The sequence below is a fragment of the Hetaerina americana genome, unplaced genomic scaffold (assembly GCF_022747635.1).
Source record: "Hetaerina americana unplaced genomic scaffold, ioHetAmer1.1.p SCAF_252, whole genome shotgun sequence".
Lineage (NCBI taxonomy): Eukaryota > Metazoa > Arthropoda > Insecta > Odonata > Calopterygidae > Hetaerina > Hetaerina americana.
The window spans coordinates 61,182-79,066 of record NW_027286822.1 but is presented as its reverse complement, the minus strand read 5'-3'; the positions used below and the strand labels follow the sequence as shown (position 1 = coordinate 79,066).

Genomic DNA, 17,885 nt, shown 5'->3' with positions numbered 1-17,885 from the left:
CCGTCAACCTGGCAAAACCGCTGCCACTGTTGCCTCTCATAATGTACACCTTTAGGGTCCATTTACACACCTGACAGTACAGTGTTGCCTAAGGGCTACTAACAAATGCACTGATGACGTTGTCAAATCACCTTGCAACGCTGCCACATCAAATAGCGACGTTGCCACGTCCAATTTGCGACCCATTCGGATGAAATTGCGACGTTGCCACATTCACAAGCCTCAAGTTGACGGTTCGCCCATTCAGGACGTCACGGCATTCGTAAGCGGCGTTGCGACATCATTTTGCGACGTTGCCACATATTCATAAGACGTTGCCACTTCTCCTTGCGAAGTTGCCACGATCAAGACGAGCAGCGTTGCCAGTTCACTCCAAATTGACGTCACAGGAATCATCTGGCGGCGTTGTCACATCACCAAGCGACGTTGCCGCATCACCTCGCGGCGTAGTAGTGTATGGGGAGGAAAGAGGAGAGGGGAGGCGCCGGTTGGGGCACTTCCACCCTCCCCCCTCCCAACCTGACTCATGCGTCGCGCTGCGACGGTGCCAGCTGGTGCAGACCCATGGGTTGACCGTTGGTGCCGTTGGCGTCCTCTCCACCGCTCTCGCTGCAGGAATCGCCGCTGCCCTTGCCGCCCAACTTGGCAACCCTGTGTCCCATTGGCGCCACGGTGGACGACTCGTCAACCTCCTCGCCTTCCTCCAACTCCCCTACTCCTTCTCCCTTTGAAGAAACGGAATTCGGAATACAGAATTCAGATTGAGAATATAGGAGGTATTAATAAATATATATTAATTCCTCCTATATATATATATATATATATATATTTATTTATTTATTTATTTATTGATTTATTAATATATATGTATTTATGTATATATATTTATTTATGATGAAAAATTTCCATATAAGCAAAGGTATATGATATTTTCTATTTAATAGGTTGTATTTTAATATTAGATTAGTTGTCTCGAATAAAACCAATGTAAAAAAGATATTTGAAGAAATTTCGATTAAGGCCATGTTTAATTGGTGTATAAAATTGAAAGCACTGTCGCTCGCACAAATATTTCAATTTTTTCGATAATCGATCAAAGTATCGATTTTTTTTCAAATGGCAAGTATCGATGCGTATTGATATATGTATTGATATATTAATCTATATACTTATCTTTATTTAGATCGATATATTAATCACTTAATTAATAGATATATTAATCGATATATTCATCAATAATTTTATAGATACATTTATTGAAATTCCTTATCGATATATTTGATATTATAAATTAATATCGATATAAACGTATCGATGTATCGACTCACCTCTTCGTCGTCTTCGCCGCCTTCCCCTCCCGCCGCGTGCGTCTTCACGTGTTTCGCCAAGTGGTCCGATCTCATGAATCGCTTGTTGCAAACTGGGCAGGCGAATCTGTTTCGGCGATAAGAAAGACATACTTCTTCTTTTGGAGGGCTTGGGACAGATAGGACGACACGACATAACATTGCTACATTGGACAGGGTATTGGAAGGATATATAGAAAGGGAACGGGACCAGAGACACCCTTAATCGGCACAGGGTAACACCAATTACGAAACCTCTACAGTAATATGGGATTGATAGAGCATTGGAAGCCATGGTCCAAATATGTAGGAAGCCAAATATATGTTAACCTTATTGAAAATCAGTTTTTCAACTGATATATGTGTATATTTCGAAAAACAATAAGTAATAGGTCTCGCAGAATGAATTTTACTTGAAATTTTATGATAAATATTCTTAGAAAATATAATATTTAAGTGACAAATACGAAAAAACTAAAATGGCGCAGAACTGCGACCTCAAAAAAGAGTCTCCAATATCTCTGTTCAGTTTTTATGCATATTAAAGTTGAATTTTACGAAAATTAATATAAATATTAGTCATTTAAGCGAAGAAACTCGAAATGGCGGAGAATTGCGCACTTTAAAAAATAGTCGCCAATATTTCTGTTTGAAAATGTAGTATTCTGTTTATGTTTTTTCTGTCTATTATCAAATAAAAAAACGTTATTTTAAAAAATTGAAGTTAATTTGGTCAGAAATGCGGGGAAAAACTTATTGGCGCAAAACTGCGTACTTTTTAAAAAACAAATCCCAGCTCTTTATTTTATTTATTAATCGTTACTTAAAAAATGATATGTATTGTTTTTTTATATAAAAAATGAAAAATGAGTTTAGAAATCGAACGAATCTAAAATTCCTCCATTTTAAAATGGCATATCTGCTTAACCGTCATTTTGTGACCAAACTATAAAATTTACTGTCATTTCTGATATAATATTTCATTAAAGATACATCTATTTCAAATAAAATATCAGTTTAAACTTCATATCTCTAATAGTGTCCAAAATAAAAAATAAAAGACTTCAGGAATAGAACGCATCTTAAATTAGGTCTCTTCAATTGACATTACGTCACAAAATCGTAGATTATGAGGAAACTATCTTTGCGTTGGACTTGAAAAAAATTATGTGTAATAACGAAACACGGTTTTTAAATATGGTATCAGTTAAAACTTTATCACTGTAATAATAATTGTATAAAAAAATGAAAACTTTAGATATTAAAAAATTTGATATTCATTCCGTCTAATGGGCATTTTTACCCGTAAACATCATTTGTGCCCAAACTATCCTTGCATAGTAATTTCCAAAAGTGAAACTATTGATAATATACTGTTTTAAATCCCCCATATCCTGACTAAATTCCCCCATGTACTGAATAAAATCCCCCAAATTTATTTACCAGTAAACACATCAAAAATAAAGTGTATTTTTGGAAAATAAATGCTAAAAAAACCTATCTTAAATTCGATTCAGCAAATGGATACATTCACATAGAGGTCATTTGTGACCAAACTATCAATGTATTGACCTTTTCAGACGGTTTATTAACTAAAAGACCTTTTTATTTGTATATAATATCACTTTAAACCATAATATCTGCAATATCTTTTGTGAAAAAAATGTTAGACTTTGGAAATTGTGTAGAACTAAGATTTAGTCTTTGCTAATGGACGTCATTACATACAGGTGAATTGTGACCAAAACGTTTGCAATGACCTTAAATAATGATAATTTATTGGTAATAAATTGTTCTAAAATAAATGGTAAGTTTTATCTTTATAAATTAAGTAGTTTTCTTAAGAAAAACCATAGACTTTAGAAATTGAACATGTCTACAATCCTTCACTAAAAATGGACTTCTTCACATTAACAAAAATTGTGACCAATCTATCAATTTTTTACCCAATCTGAGAATATGTTTAGGAAAACATGTATATAAAACTGAAATATATATTTTAAATATAAACTTATTATTCAAATTTGTTCAGAGTATAAAAAATGAAAGACTCTAGAACGTGAACAGATGTTAAAATCATCCTGTCTAAAGGACAGCTTCGCAAATAAGTCAATTGTGACCTTACTATCATTGAAATGACCTTGTTAAAAAGATAATAAAAATTAAGGGTACATTGTCCTAAGATATTATATATATAGACTTTTTAAACACATTAGTTTTTGTAATAAAAAATATAGACTCTATAACATGAACATATCTTAAATTTTTTCTCTGCTAAATGGATAGTTTTACATAAACATAATTTGTGACCAAACTATCTTTGCAATGACCTTGTAAATATTAAAATAAATCAAAATTTTATTGTTTTAAATGCGGTATAAGTTTAAAAGGCCTAACTTCAGTAGTTTCTGTTGTAAAAAATAAAAAACTTCTGAACTACAACAGATCTTGAATTCGTCTCTGCTAAATAGATAATTTCACATAAATTTAATTTGTGACCAAACTATCTTTACAATCACCTTGTAAAAATTAAAATCAATTGAAAATATGTTGTTTTAAATGTAGTATAAGTAAAAAAAGCTAAAATATTTTAGTTCTTGTGATAAAAAATTTAAAAAATCATAACTACATCAGATATTGAATTCGTCTGTACTAAATGGATAGTTTTACATAACCATCTTTTGTGACCAAACCGTTTTTGCAATAACCTTGAAACCTAAAATGCAATTCGAAAATATATTGATATAATATAATATTTCCTTTGTTACCGTTTTACGGTATTAGTTCTAGATAAAAAAAATAAAAACTTCGGAACTTGAACATAGCTAAGATTCGTCCTTCTTAATTTGCCTAGCTTTACGTAAAAGTCACTTTTGACCAAACTGACAATGTATTTAGCTTTCATGATGATTTTTTTAGTAGAAGATACTATTTTTAAAAATAATTTATCAGTTTAAACTTAATGTCTACAATATGAAGAGGCAAAAAAATCGTTAAACTTGAGATATTGAACTAGTTTTTAATAAAAATCCCCTATAAATGTACATCTTCACATGAATTTGAATTCTGACCAAAATATCGTTGATTTGACCTTGTTCAGTTTCAGCAATTTCAATTTAAACGTAACTACTACAGTAATTTTTGCATTAAAAAAACCATAGACTTTAGAAATTGAACGAATCTTTTGAATTCTTTCCTATCAATGGAACTTTTCTTGAGGAAACGTCATTTTGTGAAAAAACTATCACTGTACTGACCTTTAAACTATTAAATTTGAATTTTAAAGACCCTAGTCTAATTTGTTCTATAATTTTGAATTTGATATCTTAGTTAGTTTCTGTATAAATAATAAAAAACTTCAGAACTTGAACGTATCGTAATTTCGTCCTTGTGTTTGTGACGCCTTTACAAAAACACCAATTGTGACCAAACTATCTATACCAATGACCTTAAAAATATTATATTTAATAGAACATAAACTACTTAAAAATATTTCATAAGTTTATACCTGAAACGTTTTTCGCTTTTCGTATAAAAATATAAAAACTTTAGAACTTGAACATATGTCATATTAAGAAGAAAATGATCTTTCCTACGTAATTTCTCATATTTCTAAAGGAATTAGCGTACAGAGAATGTAAAATGCATGTTGAATTAATAGAAAATGAGGTCGAAATTAATTAATTAATCCAAAAAGTACTTTAATTTAATTAAAACAAAGGTTTTTTTAACTTTGAAAGGGGGCTTAGTTATTCTTTAAACTTGGCATTGGCAGTAGTCTATGAATCATAGGAAAATAGCTTAAGATAGATGCTTTTATTGCTAATTAAATGAATAAGTCGTTTACCTTCCATTAGGAATATTATGCATAGACAATTATATCAAGAAAAGGCCTTTTTTATCGATCTATCTGGGAGTATCCATAGAAACGCGGCATTTTAAAAAAACTCTGAGAGATAAAAACGTATGAAAACGCCAGTATAGTATTTTTTTTATCATATATATATATATACATATATATATATATATATATATATATATATATATATATATATATATATATATATATATATATATATATAGTATTTATTTATCATATATATATATATACATATATATATATATATATATATATATATATATATATATATATCTGTTACTGTAACGATTTAAGTGCTGAGAATAACAATAAGGCAAAATACATTGTTTTTTCTCTCTCGTTTGGAGAACAAAAATGGTGGAATGGCGTTGCCATTTTAACGAACACGGTTGATTTTTTTGATGAAAAATAATTTTGAATTTTTTTGGTAATTTTTGAAAAAAACTTTTTTTCTTTCAGAGGAATTTTCCTTTGAAGAGGGTTTTAATTCAATATTCTGTTTTTTAATTTTATCGCTAAAAAATGATGCATTGTTTTAATTTTTACGTAAAAAAGTAATGATTGTAATTTTTTAATATTTATATTAAAGAAAAAAAACAATTTCAAAACGTAACAACAACAACAACAACAACAACAACGTAAAAAAGAACAATTTCATACAAGAAGATCATAGGGGTTTATAATGACGTTTAAACATGGCAAGAAATGTTGTTAACCTTGAAAACGGTATTTAACATCGGTAATCAAATACGTCACGCTACAATGAACACATATAACCACACTATTGAATACATACACCTCTGTTTAAAATGGTTTAAAACGAATTGGTTACCAAACAACATTGACGTGAACGATGACTTAAAATCAGAGTTTAGTTGTCATTGGAAATTACTCAAATGTTCAAATAAGGTTAAGAAAGTAGAATTTCTCGTATATTCTTAAATATATTAAGAAAACGGCAAATTTAAAATGAATTAAACACTTATCCGGAGGTAAGGTGTAAATCATAGTGAGATTTAAACAGAAAATATTCGAAAAAATGCTTATTTTCGTTAAAAACAACCTTTTTTTAAAATATACGGAATAGTCAATAGTATAAATCTTTTAGAAAAATAAAATACCTTTCAAACGATATAATTATTATTTTGGTGAGATAAATAGTTCGCAAGCCAATCAACGTTTTACAAATTACATTTTTAAAATATTTTTTAATAAATTTTTAACGGGAAGTACACAAAAAAAATTTCTTTTACACGTACGGATAAATCGTAAGTACACATTTTTTAGAAAAATGTAAATACCTTTCTGGCGAGATATCCGTTACTGTAGTGGGATGAATAGTTCGCGAGTAAATCAATTTTTTCCAAATTTTTATCAAAAAATTATTATTTTTTTCGTAAAAAAAATTTAACGAAATTTTTGAAATTGTTTTGCGGGATGTTGATAAATAGACATTATTTTTTTAATTTAAAAGATAAGGAAATGATAAACATTTTTTTTGTTCGGGGGAAAATAATTAAAACAGATATATTAGTATAAATTGTTAGTTATTACAATTTGACGAAATAAACGATTTTTTTCGTAAAATTTCAATTTGACGTTTTTACAATTTGACAAAATAACCGATTTTTTTTCGTAAAATTTCACGAAATTTTCAAAACGTTTTACGGGGATTACATTAAAAAAGGATTATTTCTTAAAATTACTGTCCTAAGCCTATATCATATCAGATAATTTTCCATACAAATGTTTATTATTTGCAACAACAGCCATTTTTTTAAAAATACGAAAAATTCGTATTTGGATATTTTAGAAAAATAAAATATCTTTCTAACGATATAATTTTTATTCTGGTGTCGAAGTTTTTTCAAATTTCATGAAAAACAATTTGAAAAATTTCACGAAATTTTTTTTCTAATTTTTTACGTACATTTAAAATTGATTTTTTTCAACATTAAGAGGAAAAGTCGTAGAAATAGTTATTTTAGAAATATAAAATACCTTTCTAATGATATAATCGTTATTCCAGTGGGAAAAATACTTCGCGAGAAAAAGAGAGTTCTCAAATATCAATCAATTTTTTTATGATATTTTTTCAATGAAAAATATTTTTATGAAAAGGTTTTTCATGAAAAATGTTTTCATGAAAAATTTCACGAAATGTTTTAGCGGGATTTCCAAAAAAAAATGTATTATTTTTTTAGAAATTAATATGCAAAGGAAATTATATAGATATACAAATATTTTTTTGTTCTGGGGAAAATAATTAAAACATAGATATATTGATATAAATTTTTAGTTATTATAATTTGCTATATATACCTATGCTTTGGTTTTCGGGTGTCGTGTCGCTTTTGTTTTCAACTGACCTCTTCTCTCCCGTGTGGGTGCGTAGGTGTCTCTGTAGCTCGTCAGAGCGAGTGAACCTCTTTCCACAGAAGAGCCAATTGCAGACGAATGGACGCTCGCCTGTGTGCCAACGGAGGTGCGCCTTCAAGTGCGACGTCTTACCGTATACCTGCAAGAAAAGAGAGATATTATTGCCATGAAAAAAATTGCGAAAAAATTGCAAAAAAAAATCGAATTTTGGAAAATGCGCCCGACGCCATATTGGATTGATTTACACTTCGGATTTCGTATCTTATTTTTAAAATATACATTTCAAAGTTTTATTTTAAGGATTGCATTGATAAATTTATATTTATATTTCGCATTTCGACTTGTGAGGTAAGAAATTAAACGGATTAGAAAGGAAAAGAAATTCGAAATTCCAATTGAAAAAATTGAGATCACGCCGGACGCCATCTTAGAATTTTTCGTACTAAAATTTTAGTTTATTTTTATTTCTTTTTTTAATATTTTTTACAAATAATTGGTTACAGACTAAAAGCATTTGCCAAGTTTTAAATATTTTTAATTTACGCTACATACACCTCCAAAATTAAGAAGAAGTGAAAGAGGAAGTAAAAAAAATCTAGGTGAAAAAAACAAGAAGGCCACGGGCGCAATCTTTAATTTTTTTCGCTCCGTATTCCATTTCGATTTTTTTATTTTGTTAAATTACTTTTACATATTTTACGTAGGTATTAAAGAGAAAAAAACTAAATTGGAACGTTTTATATCGACTTGTAACATGAATTTAGGCTTAATTTTTTTGCATAGGTCGAATAACAATAACATCTTTTATTTATTTGATTTGAAATTTGACAATAGATAAACGAAAAATAAAAAATATATAAATAAATCGAATTTTTGAAGATTCGCCGGGCGCCATCTTGGATTTTTTAAACACTTCGGCTTTCGTATCTCCTTTATTTTAAAAATAATTTTAACAGTTTTTATCAACGGATTTAAAAAATAAATAAGTTTGCATATATAAAAATTTCATATTTCGACGGAAAGTTTAAATAACCAGGGAAAAAAATCCGATATTCCTATAATTGAAAAAATTGCCCCGCACGCCATCTTGATTCTTTATTTACATTTCTAATTTTCATTAAATTCAAAAAATTAATTCAAAGATTTTATTTTAAGGAATTAAAGATATAGCTTTGCATTCATATTTTTTTATATTTTAGCATGGAAAATATTTGAAAATAAAAGAATAAACAAAAATAAACCCTAATTCGAAGTGAAAATCAAAAACAAGATGGCCCCGGGGCGCATACTTAAAAACGTTTAATCCTACTTAGACCAATAGAAACGGCGTTAAAAATTAAATTGCATTACTTATGGAATGCACGCTGTTCGTTAAAATTATGCATCTCCGAAAGTAAGTAATGATAAACAATTGAAAAACTAAAATCAAACAACGAAAAACATGTAAAATCGGATATATTTAAATAGATATTTAACAAATTTTGGTATAAAATCTACTATACATGGTATTAACTCAGTAATATTTCAGTTTTCCCTATAATTATCCTCTAATTTACCTCAAAAGAGTATTTTTTACTCATTAAATACTAGAATAATACTGTTTAATAAGCATGTACAGTAGAATTTGTCGTTAAATTATTTAAATTAAAATATTTTGAAGGAAATTTGTTAATTCAATATGGCGTCGTACACAACGGGTAAAAGTTCCCGTTGCTAAGGATTTGTTATTGACTTGGTTACCGGCAATATGGCCGTAGTTTAGGTTGAACAAAACTGGAAATAATTCGATTTTTAAAGCCTTGAGTGACTACTAGGACGACAAAGTCAATTACAAGAGGGATAAGTGATGCATAAATGGCATTGCGTCATGAGTAAGGCCTTTCGTAGTTGGTAATTGCGTCTGTAATGGCCGATTTATTCGTGTGAAGTCACGACGGGGATTAAATTATATCTGTTTTGGTTGGTTTCTTGAGTTGTATCTCCGCTGAAATCAATTCCAAGAAGCGTTTTCGAAGCTTTGGAAGGAAATAAACAATCTCGTATCGTTTATAAATCTCCATAGCGATGCAAAACAAACAAAAAAAGAATTATTTGCCGCCCATGTTTCAAAATCGAACTGCGCTCATCCGCCGTCAATTGTTCAATCATTTATTCTCGATCTCTAACTATCGACAGATGGTTATAGCGGTGATTCCCTTTTGAGTGCCTCAACGTGTCTCTGTCTACGTGTCTACGTGTCTGTATCTGTCCGTAATGACCGCAAAACTTTCTTCCCTTTACCATATCCATCGGAGTGATTTGCGAAATTGAAGAATGGCGAATACGAAGTCTTTTTAGCGGTGATTGGTTAGAATGGGAGGGTTTTTTTATTTTGAATCTAGTGACGAAACAATTTTGAGGCTAACTGCCGTCGTTATATATATATATATATATATATATATATATATATATATATATATATATATATATATATATATATATATATATATATATATATATATATATATATATATATATATATATATATATACATATGGTATCATCGTACCTTGGGTAATATTTCCCTGTTTTTTATTTTTTTATTTTTTAACGTTTTTTATGTCATTTATCGACTTCAAAATCTTTTTTTATCGTTATGTAACAGGTCTACTTTGTCATCTAGCCTGGATATATTCTGCCTGGATTCAGAACACACGCTTAACTCCTTTTCAATCCATATTCATAGACAATACCCTTTTTTTAATGCGTTTTTTAGTGTTGTTTCATGAAAAATGACGATAAATGTTCAGTATCACTGGTTTTTTGAATGAAATGTCTGTTTTTTGGGTTTTATGGGTTTTCAAGTCATTTTTTTGAGTTCCGTGTACATACAAAGATAAATTTCTGAATTTCTGCCGTTTCTTTGTGGTTTTAATCTTAACTTTTTAGTTCTATATAATTTTAAGGTGTTTTTTTCAGGTCTGATATGACTTCTTTCATAGATAGATGTCTTCTAGGTGTAAACCATGAGTCCTTATATTATTTTTCCGAAGTGATAGCCTTTTTTTATCCTTTTTTAACGAGGTTACGTGAAAAATAACAGTTTATGTCCAATATCATTGGTATTTTTAATAAAATTTCCCTTTTTTACGACGGTTTCATCGATTTTTAAGTCCTTTTTTGAGTTCTATTTAATGTTTTAGTTGTGTTTTAGGTCTAGGATGTTATTTATAATAGTAGTATCTTTTCTAGGTGTAAAATAGGAGTTCTAATTGATGTCTACGAAGAAATACCCTTTTTTAAATGTTTTAACTGCGGTTACGTGAAAAATGTCAATTTTTTTCCAAGTTCATTCGTGTTTTAAATGAAAAATCTGATTTTTACGATGTTTTCATAGGGTTTTGAGTCCTTTTTTGGGTCCGAAATAGTTTTTTATGGCGTTTTTAAGGTATACCGTGTTTTCTATCACAGATAGATGTCTTCTTGGTATAAAATATAAGTCCCGATTGAGTTTATTATGAAGAAATACACTTTTTTAACATGTTTTTTAACTATGGTTACGTGAAAAATATTATTTTAAATGAAATATCTGATTTTTACGGTGTTTTCATCGGGTTTTGAGTCGTTTTTTGGGTCCGAAACAGTTTTTAAGGCGTTTTTAAGGTATACCGTGTCTTCTATCACAGATAGATGTCTTCTTGGTATGAAATAGGAGTCCCGATTGAGTTTTTTTACGAAGAAATACACTTTTTTAATGTATTTTTTTCTATCCACGGGAAACGGAAAGCGTAGACTCGTTCCATTTCTTGAGCACCTGCTTCGCGAGATAAATTAATTTCCCCGGACCACACAGGATGTCGCGGAAATCGCCACTTCAACAGATCGCCCATAATTACCAGCTATTCCACCGTTCTTTCTCATGGTGGGGCTAATTGGAGACTCACTGCTCACGTACGCTAAAGTCTTATTCCTTTTAAGAAGACGGGAGCGTCTAATCTTTACTGAGTTTGAGTTTAAATTTAGAATTTTCTAAGAAAGTAATTATTTACGATGGGAATGTTTTGAAAAGTTGGTGGTTTTAAGTTGGGGGGAATTTTACGGTGGCGAAATGGTTTGTTGGGAAAAATTACGACTATCTCTGAAACGAGATTAAATTATGCATTGTTTATACGTTGCCATGGCGATAACTACTGAACAATGCCCCAGATTGTCTTGGAAACCATTAAACATTGATATACATATGCTGTTCGCAAAATGTTTTCCAATTGTCGATAGTTATTGATAGGACAATACGAATTTTATTGTTACGTATCATTAATGCGAGTATGGTTTTTTTTTAGCGATTGTTGTACTCAAAGTTGAGTGGTTGTTGATAATAGAAAACTTTGACGATTTTGATTGTTAAGTCGTAAATTGACCAAATTTTCGGTCAAACTGTTAATCAACTATGAACCCGGAATTTAAGCCTTAGTTGAGCCAAATTTAGGACTATTATCAAATCGTAAATTGAGCAAATATTGAGTCTAACCTGGGATGATTATTAAAATCGTCCTTTGAGCGGTTTTTGAGTCATAATTTGAGCATGTTTTTAGGTCGTCATGGGGATCGAGATGGTGCGGGGGCTAACGTACTGGCTTCCCACCCTGAGGGCGCGGGTTCAAATCCCGGCGGTGTTGAATATTTTTCAGAGATATCTCGATCCCTACTTGAGGTGCTTTGTGGAGGGCACTTTGAGTGAGTACGGCGTCCGTCGTATGGGACGTTAAGCTGCGGACCCCCCTGCGGGCGCCTTTCGTAAAGAGTAGTAGGCTAATGCCGACGCCGGGTTTCTCTCCACCCTTCATCCTTTCCTGTCCATCCCCTATGGCGCAAATGACCTTAGCTGTCGGTCGCCTCCCCTAAAAACTACTACTACTTAGGTCGTCATTAAGCGAATATCGAGCCCAACTTTGAACTATCGACGAAGTCATTTATATGAGCGATTGTTGAGCCCAACATTGAATGGTTGTGATAACCATATTTGGAATATTATTTACACAAACCAAAATTTTAACAAAAATTCAACCCAACATTCTTCCTTTTTATCAGTCCTTTCCTGAGCGATATTTGAGCCAAACTTAGAACAATTGTTAAGGGAAAATAATTGAAAATGGACAATAATTAAGTCTTATCTTGAGTGATTTTTGAGCCAAACAATTAGCAATTAACAAACTGAACATTGGCCGATCATTAAGTCATTATTTCAACGTTTATCGAACCAAAAATTGAACAATGAACGACTTTAACAAATGGACTATTTTTGTGCCAAACATTGAACAATTGTTGAACCCAACTTTGGCCGGTTATTATCAGTTGTTTACTGATTGATTGTTGAGTCTAACTTAGAAGAATTGTTGAGCCTGAAAATTGGACCATTGTTAAGACGTTCACTGGGCGATTGTTGAGCAAAATTGAACAATTATTAAACCTAACAATGTTGGATTATTAAGTAATTAATGAAGCGATTGTTGAGCCTACAATAGGACCATTGTTGAGACATTTATGAAGCGATTTTTGAGCAAAAATTTGAAGAATTAATAAGCGCTTAAGGGTTATTAGACTCGATATTATATCGTCGCTGGTTTTGTCGAATGGATTCGGCGTCTAGACTGACCTTTCCGCATCCTGGGATGTGGCAGGAGTGAATATTGCGCCTGCGCAGATGTAGTCCAGCCGGGCCAAGCCTCTCGGCCTCCTGACAGTTCGGGCAGTCGCAGGTCGCCCGTCCCGTGTACCGCCTCTGGGAACGTGGAGAGTTTGCGGGCTGTCCGGAGGCGGATAGGGGCGAGGCGGATGGAGCGAGACCTCCGCCCGGGGCGGGAGTTGCACCCGCCCCTGCGGAAGTCGCCCCGGGCGGCGGGGGCGGAATATGGAGGGGATAGTGGTGCAGGTGATGGTGTGGGTGATGAGGGGCGAGGTACTGAGGGGCGGATGGGGGCGGAAGTGGGGCAGGAGGTGCCTGGGGGCCGCCCTGGTGGTGTCCGCCCGGGGCGGAACCTGGTGCGGAAGTCGATGAGGGCGACGGAGCGGCGGAACCGGATGACGGCGAAGTCGGAGACGGGTGAAGCATTGCCTTATACGTGTCCTGTTGGCGAAAATGTAGAATTTATACGTTTTTAATTATAAAGAACCGACAATAATATTTAATAATATAAAAGATGAAGTACTTACACATAAAAGACCATTTCGACGTATTTAAGAGTGATTTGAGGGTGGAAAAAAACTTGACTCGACCCGGATTCGAACCCGGGTTAGTCTAGCATCAAAGTTAAAAAGAGCGAAAATGTAGAATTTATGCATTTTTAATAACATAAAGAAACGAAATAAATATATATTTATATTAAAAATGAATTAATAACGCAACAAAGGCCATTTTGACTTCCTTTAGGGCGATTTGGAAGTGAAGAAAAATTTGACTCGATGTTGATTCGAACCCGGGTTAGTCTAGCATCAAAGTGAAAAAGATATTATATTGCCTTTTACATTTAATTAGGTTAATTTAAAAGGACAAAAATATTAAAAAACACATCACTTTAAAAACTCTTAAGCATTTGTGTCCATTATGAAAAAAATCATCATCATTTTAAAAAGAAAAAAAATTGTCTTGAACGAGATTCGAACCAGAGTATCCTTTTATATAAATCTTTTTACACCTTAACCATCTAATCAATAATCTAGCAACATGTACCACGCATGATTAATAATATTATCTACATATCCTCTAAGTATTTAAGTGAATAAAACAAAAAAATGAACAAAAAAATCGCCATTTTTATCAAAAAATAATACTTATTTTAAAGTATAAAAATTCATCCGTAAATTTATTTGCAACAATGTCTGTCGAAACAGTTGCTATTTTTAGATAGCTTATCCAACATTTTAAAAAACTTAAAAATTATAAATTTCAGGCGCAAAAATGTTTATTTAGGCTTAAAAAAAATATCTCGAGGCAATAAAAAAACATTTAAAATTGCAAAATTATGTCAACACCACCCGTGTAATCGGTTGATATCCATCGATCATTATAAATACATGATAACGGACCATTGCGACCGATAACTATCGTCAGTTAGGCCAGTTAATGTTGCCAAACAACAATATTAAGACATTTGGCAACATGGTAACTGTATTCCAAATAATAACCCATGAACTATATTCCGTAACTATCAACAACATCCAGAAATAATTTTATTTTACGACGTTGCCATGTAAACGAACCCACCTGCAGTATATGGTGATGGTGCATGGCGTGGTGCGCGTGATGCAGATGGTGAGCGTAATCAGTCGCGTGGTGATGGTGATGGTATCCTAATGATCCCGCAGGCGCCGTTGCCATATCCAACCATGCCGTCGCGTTGCCGTGGTGCATGTCCCACCAGCTGAGCGGCGTTGCCACGCTTCCCGAGTTGGACGATGACGTAGAAGACGACGATGATGACGAAGTTGACCCGCAGGATGACGTAGCGGCAGTTGTGAGCGACGTGGCAACGTTGGACGCCGACGAAGACATGGCAACGCCGGATGATAGACCTGATTCGACACCCGTCTTGCCTAAGTGACCTCCTTGGTGGTGCGCCGAAGCGTGGTGAAGGTGATGGTGCCCGCCCGTGGCACCCGTCCCGTTCGCGACGTTGCCGGCGTTGGCGGTGTTGCCAAAGTTCCACGCGTCGTACGGTCTGGCGTAGACGAGCTGGTGTGCGTGATGTGTGTCGACCTGTTGGGCAAAAAAAACATTGTGACTATAGTCTGACCTTTGTATGATGGACCTTTTACCTTTATCTATCACAAATCATGCAAAAAAAACGTCTTAATCAATGGTAAACGCTACATTTATACCTTATTACGACTCTAATACCCAAGAATGAAGCCACAGACTATAGTTTATCCACTTATCTTGTCGGAATTTGCAATAATCGCTGGAAATATCGAAATTTTACATCAATTTACGCGCTCAAATTACGTTCATTCAACGAAAATTATGCCAAAACACTGTGTACTGTCGTAAGTGACTCTAATACCAAAGTAAACGAACAGACTATAGTTTATTTATATTTATACGTAATATTCTATAGTTTTTCACACCTTAAGGACATCTAGAGTTCATTTTATTGAACAAAACTAAGTCAAGACCAAAATTCAATATTTGGAAGAAAATAATTTATTTACATGTACACGTATTACAACCAAGAAAGTACGTATAGGCTATAGTTTCTTTAAAATATCTTATGGTTCATTAGTAAGTCTGCTCACAAGTTAAAGGCGATTACAGCGCCTTATATAAAAATTAATTACGCTGTGAAAAACCTATTTAAGACACAGACGGTACAATTGCATAAAAAAATGCTATACCCAAGATAAAACGTATAGACTATAGTTTTCTTTAAAACTTCTTATGGTTGATTCTTTAGTGTTTTCACAAGCTAAAGATACCTACAGCTCGATGCATAGGTATTATGCAAATAAACACAATGTAGAAAACAATTGTGAATTTGCGTCAAAGTATGCTCTACCCAAGATACAATGCATAGGCTATAGTTTCTTAGAAACATACCTTAGGAATCATTCTATAATCTGTACACCGGTTAAAGACGACTACAGCTCATTATAAAAGACAGTATTACGTCAAGATTTAAACAACAACGGTGCCTTTGCGTGAAATAAGGCTATACCCAAAATACAACAGATAGACTATAGTTTCTTAAAAACATCTTTCGGGTTCTTCCTTAACCTATTCTTAACTTAAGGACGTGTAAACTTCATTTTATGAGAAGAAATAACATTTAGATAAACAGTTAACAGACGAATATATTGTATTGACGTATGTGAGTATTATACCCATGATAGAACGTATAGACTATAGTTTATTCAAATTTCTTATGGGGTTTTCCGGGGTCTATGAATATTTACAAGGTTTATAGATAATAGTTTAGATAAAGGAATAGCGTCAGGAGACACAACAATGATGCCAGTTTATTGTTAAGTAACACAGGTAACAGACATTGCTCATGATACTAGGCACAGACTATAGTTCACCTAAGATTTCTTATGGGGTATTTTATGGTCTGTTCACAGGATTAGGATATCTACAACTCATTATAGATGTAGAAATTACGTTAATATGAACATTGTATCGACAGAAATGGTGCTTTTGCGTTAAGTAAAGTTATACCCAAGAGACTAGGTATAGACTATAGTTAAATTAAAATTTCTTATTGGGTATTTTATAGCTTTTTCACAATATCAGGACAACTCTAGCTAATCATATATCAATAAATTAGGTTTAGAAGAACAATACTTGGACGAATATGGTACACTGGTCAAAAGGAGAGTCATACCCAAGATACTAGGCATAGACTATAGTTTCATTGGATTTCTTATGGGGTCTTTCATAAGCTGTTCGCAATATAAAGACATTACAGCTTATTATATATAAAGAAATTACTTTAATATAACCATTATTCATGCGAATATTTTATATTTGCTTACAGTAGAAGGATACTAGGCACAGACTATAGTTAAGTTAAGATTTATTCAGGGGTTATTCTGAAGCCATAGCTTACCTTCAGAAGCGCAGCTGCCGCAGCCGCGGCCGCCGCCGCCTGCGGGTCATGACCGAAGTATAGCTCGCCCCCAGGAGGACCCCCACCGGCCCCCAGGCCCCCACCGGCCCCACCACCACACCCACCACCCCCAGTGCCGTAGATTGAAGGCCCAGCCGACTGCAGCGCCGTCGAAGGCGGTGGCGAGTTGCTGTGTTTCTGTACCCCACCCCCCAACCCAGCCGACGTTGCCAGGTTTCCGCCCTGCTGCCCGACGTTGCCGGACTTCCTCCACGGATGAAAACCACTACCGGTGCCTCCCTTGCCCACGGCCGCGTCCGCCAATGGCGGAGGGCTCTTGGATGAGAGTTTGTTGCACTGGGCGGCCAACATGGCCAGTGGAGAGCCCCGAAGGCCTGGGTGCTCCTGGGAAAAGAAAGAGGTTTGGCAACGTTAGGGAACTATAGACCGTTCCGACTATGATGGTTGCTTATCGAATAGATGACACTACTACGTAGTAATGAAATGAATTTATAGCTAGAATATAACCAATTTGAAAGGCCTATGTATAGATATTACGTCAATTTGTAATCTATCTAAAGTCTGTTAGACCTTTGTGAACCAAAAAATCTGTTTGAAATATTTCAAATGCTATGAATATAGTTATTAAACGTCATATACGAGTGTTTATCAATGAATTGAAAAAAAACGTCATATAGGATT

At 33.3% G+C, this 17,885-nt stretch overlaps 1 protein-coding gene across 1 annotated transcript; it reads right to left on the bottom strand.

Annotated features, from left to right (window-relative positions):
* Positions 1-524: 524 nt before the first annotated feature.
* On the bottom strand, positions 525-17,588 carry LOC139689596 (transcription factor Sp9-like; the record flags this gene model as incomplete). Its single annotated transcript, XM_071586757.1, has 6 exons — positions 525-725; positions 1,329-1,434; positions 7,596-7,744; positions 13,238-13,708; positions 14,846-15,337; positions 17,184-17,588. Coding segments are annotated over 6 exons (1,824 nt in total), but the record flags the coding sequence as incomplete, so codon positions are not given.
* Positions 17,589-17,885: the final 297 nt, after the last annotated feature.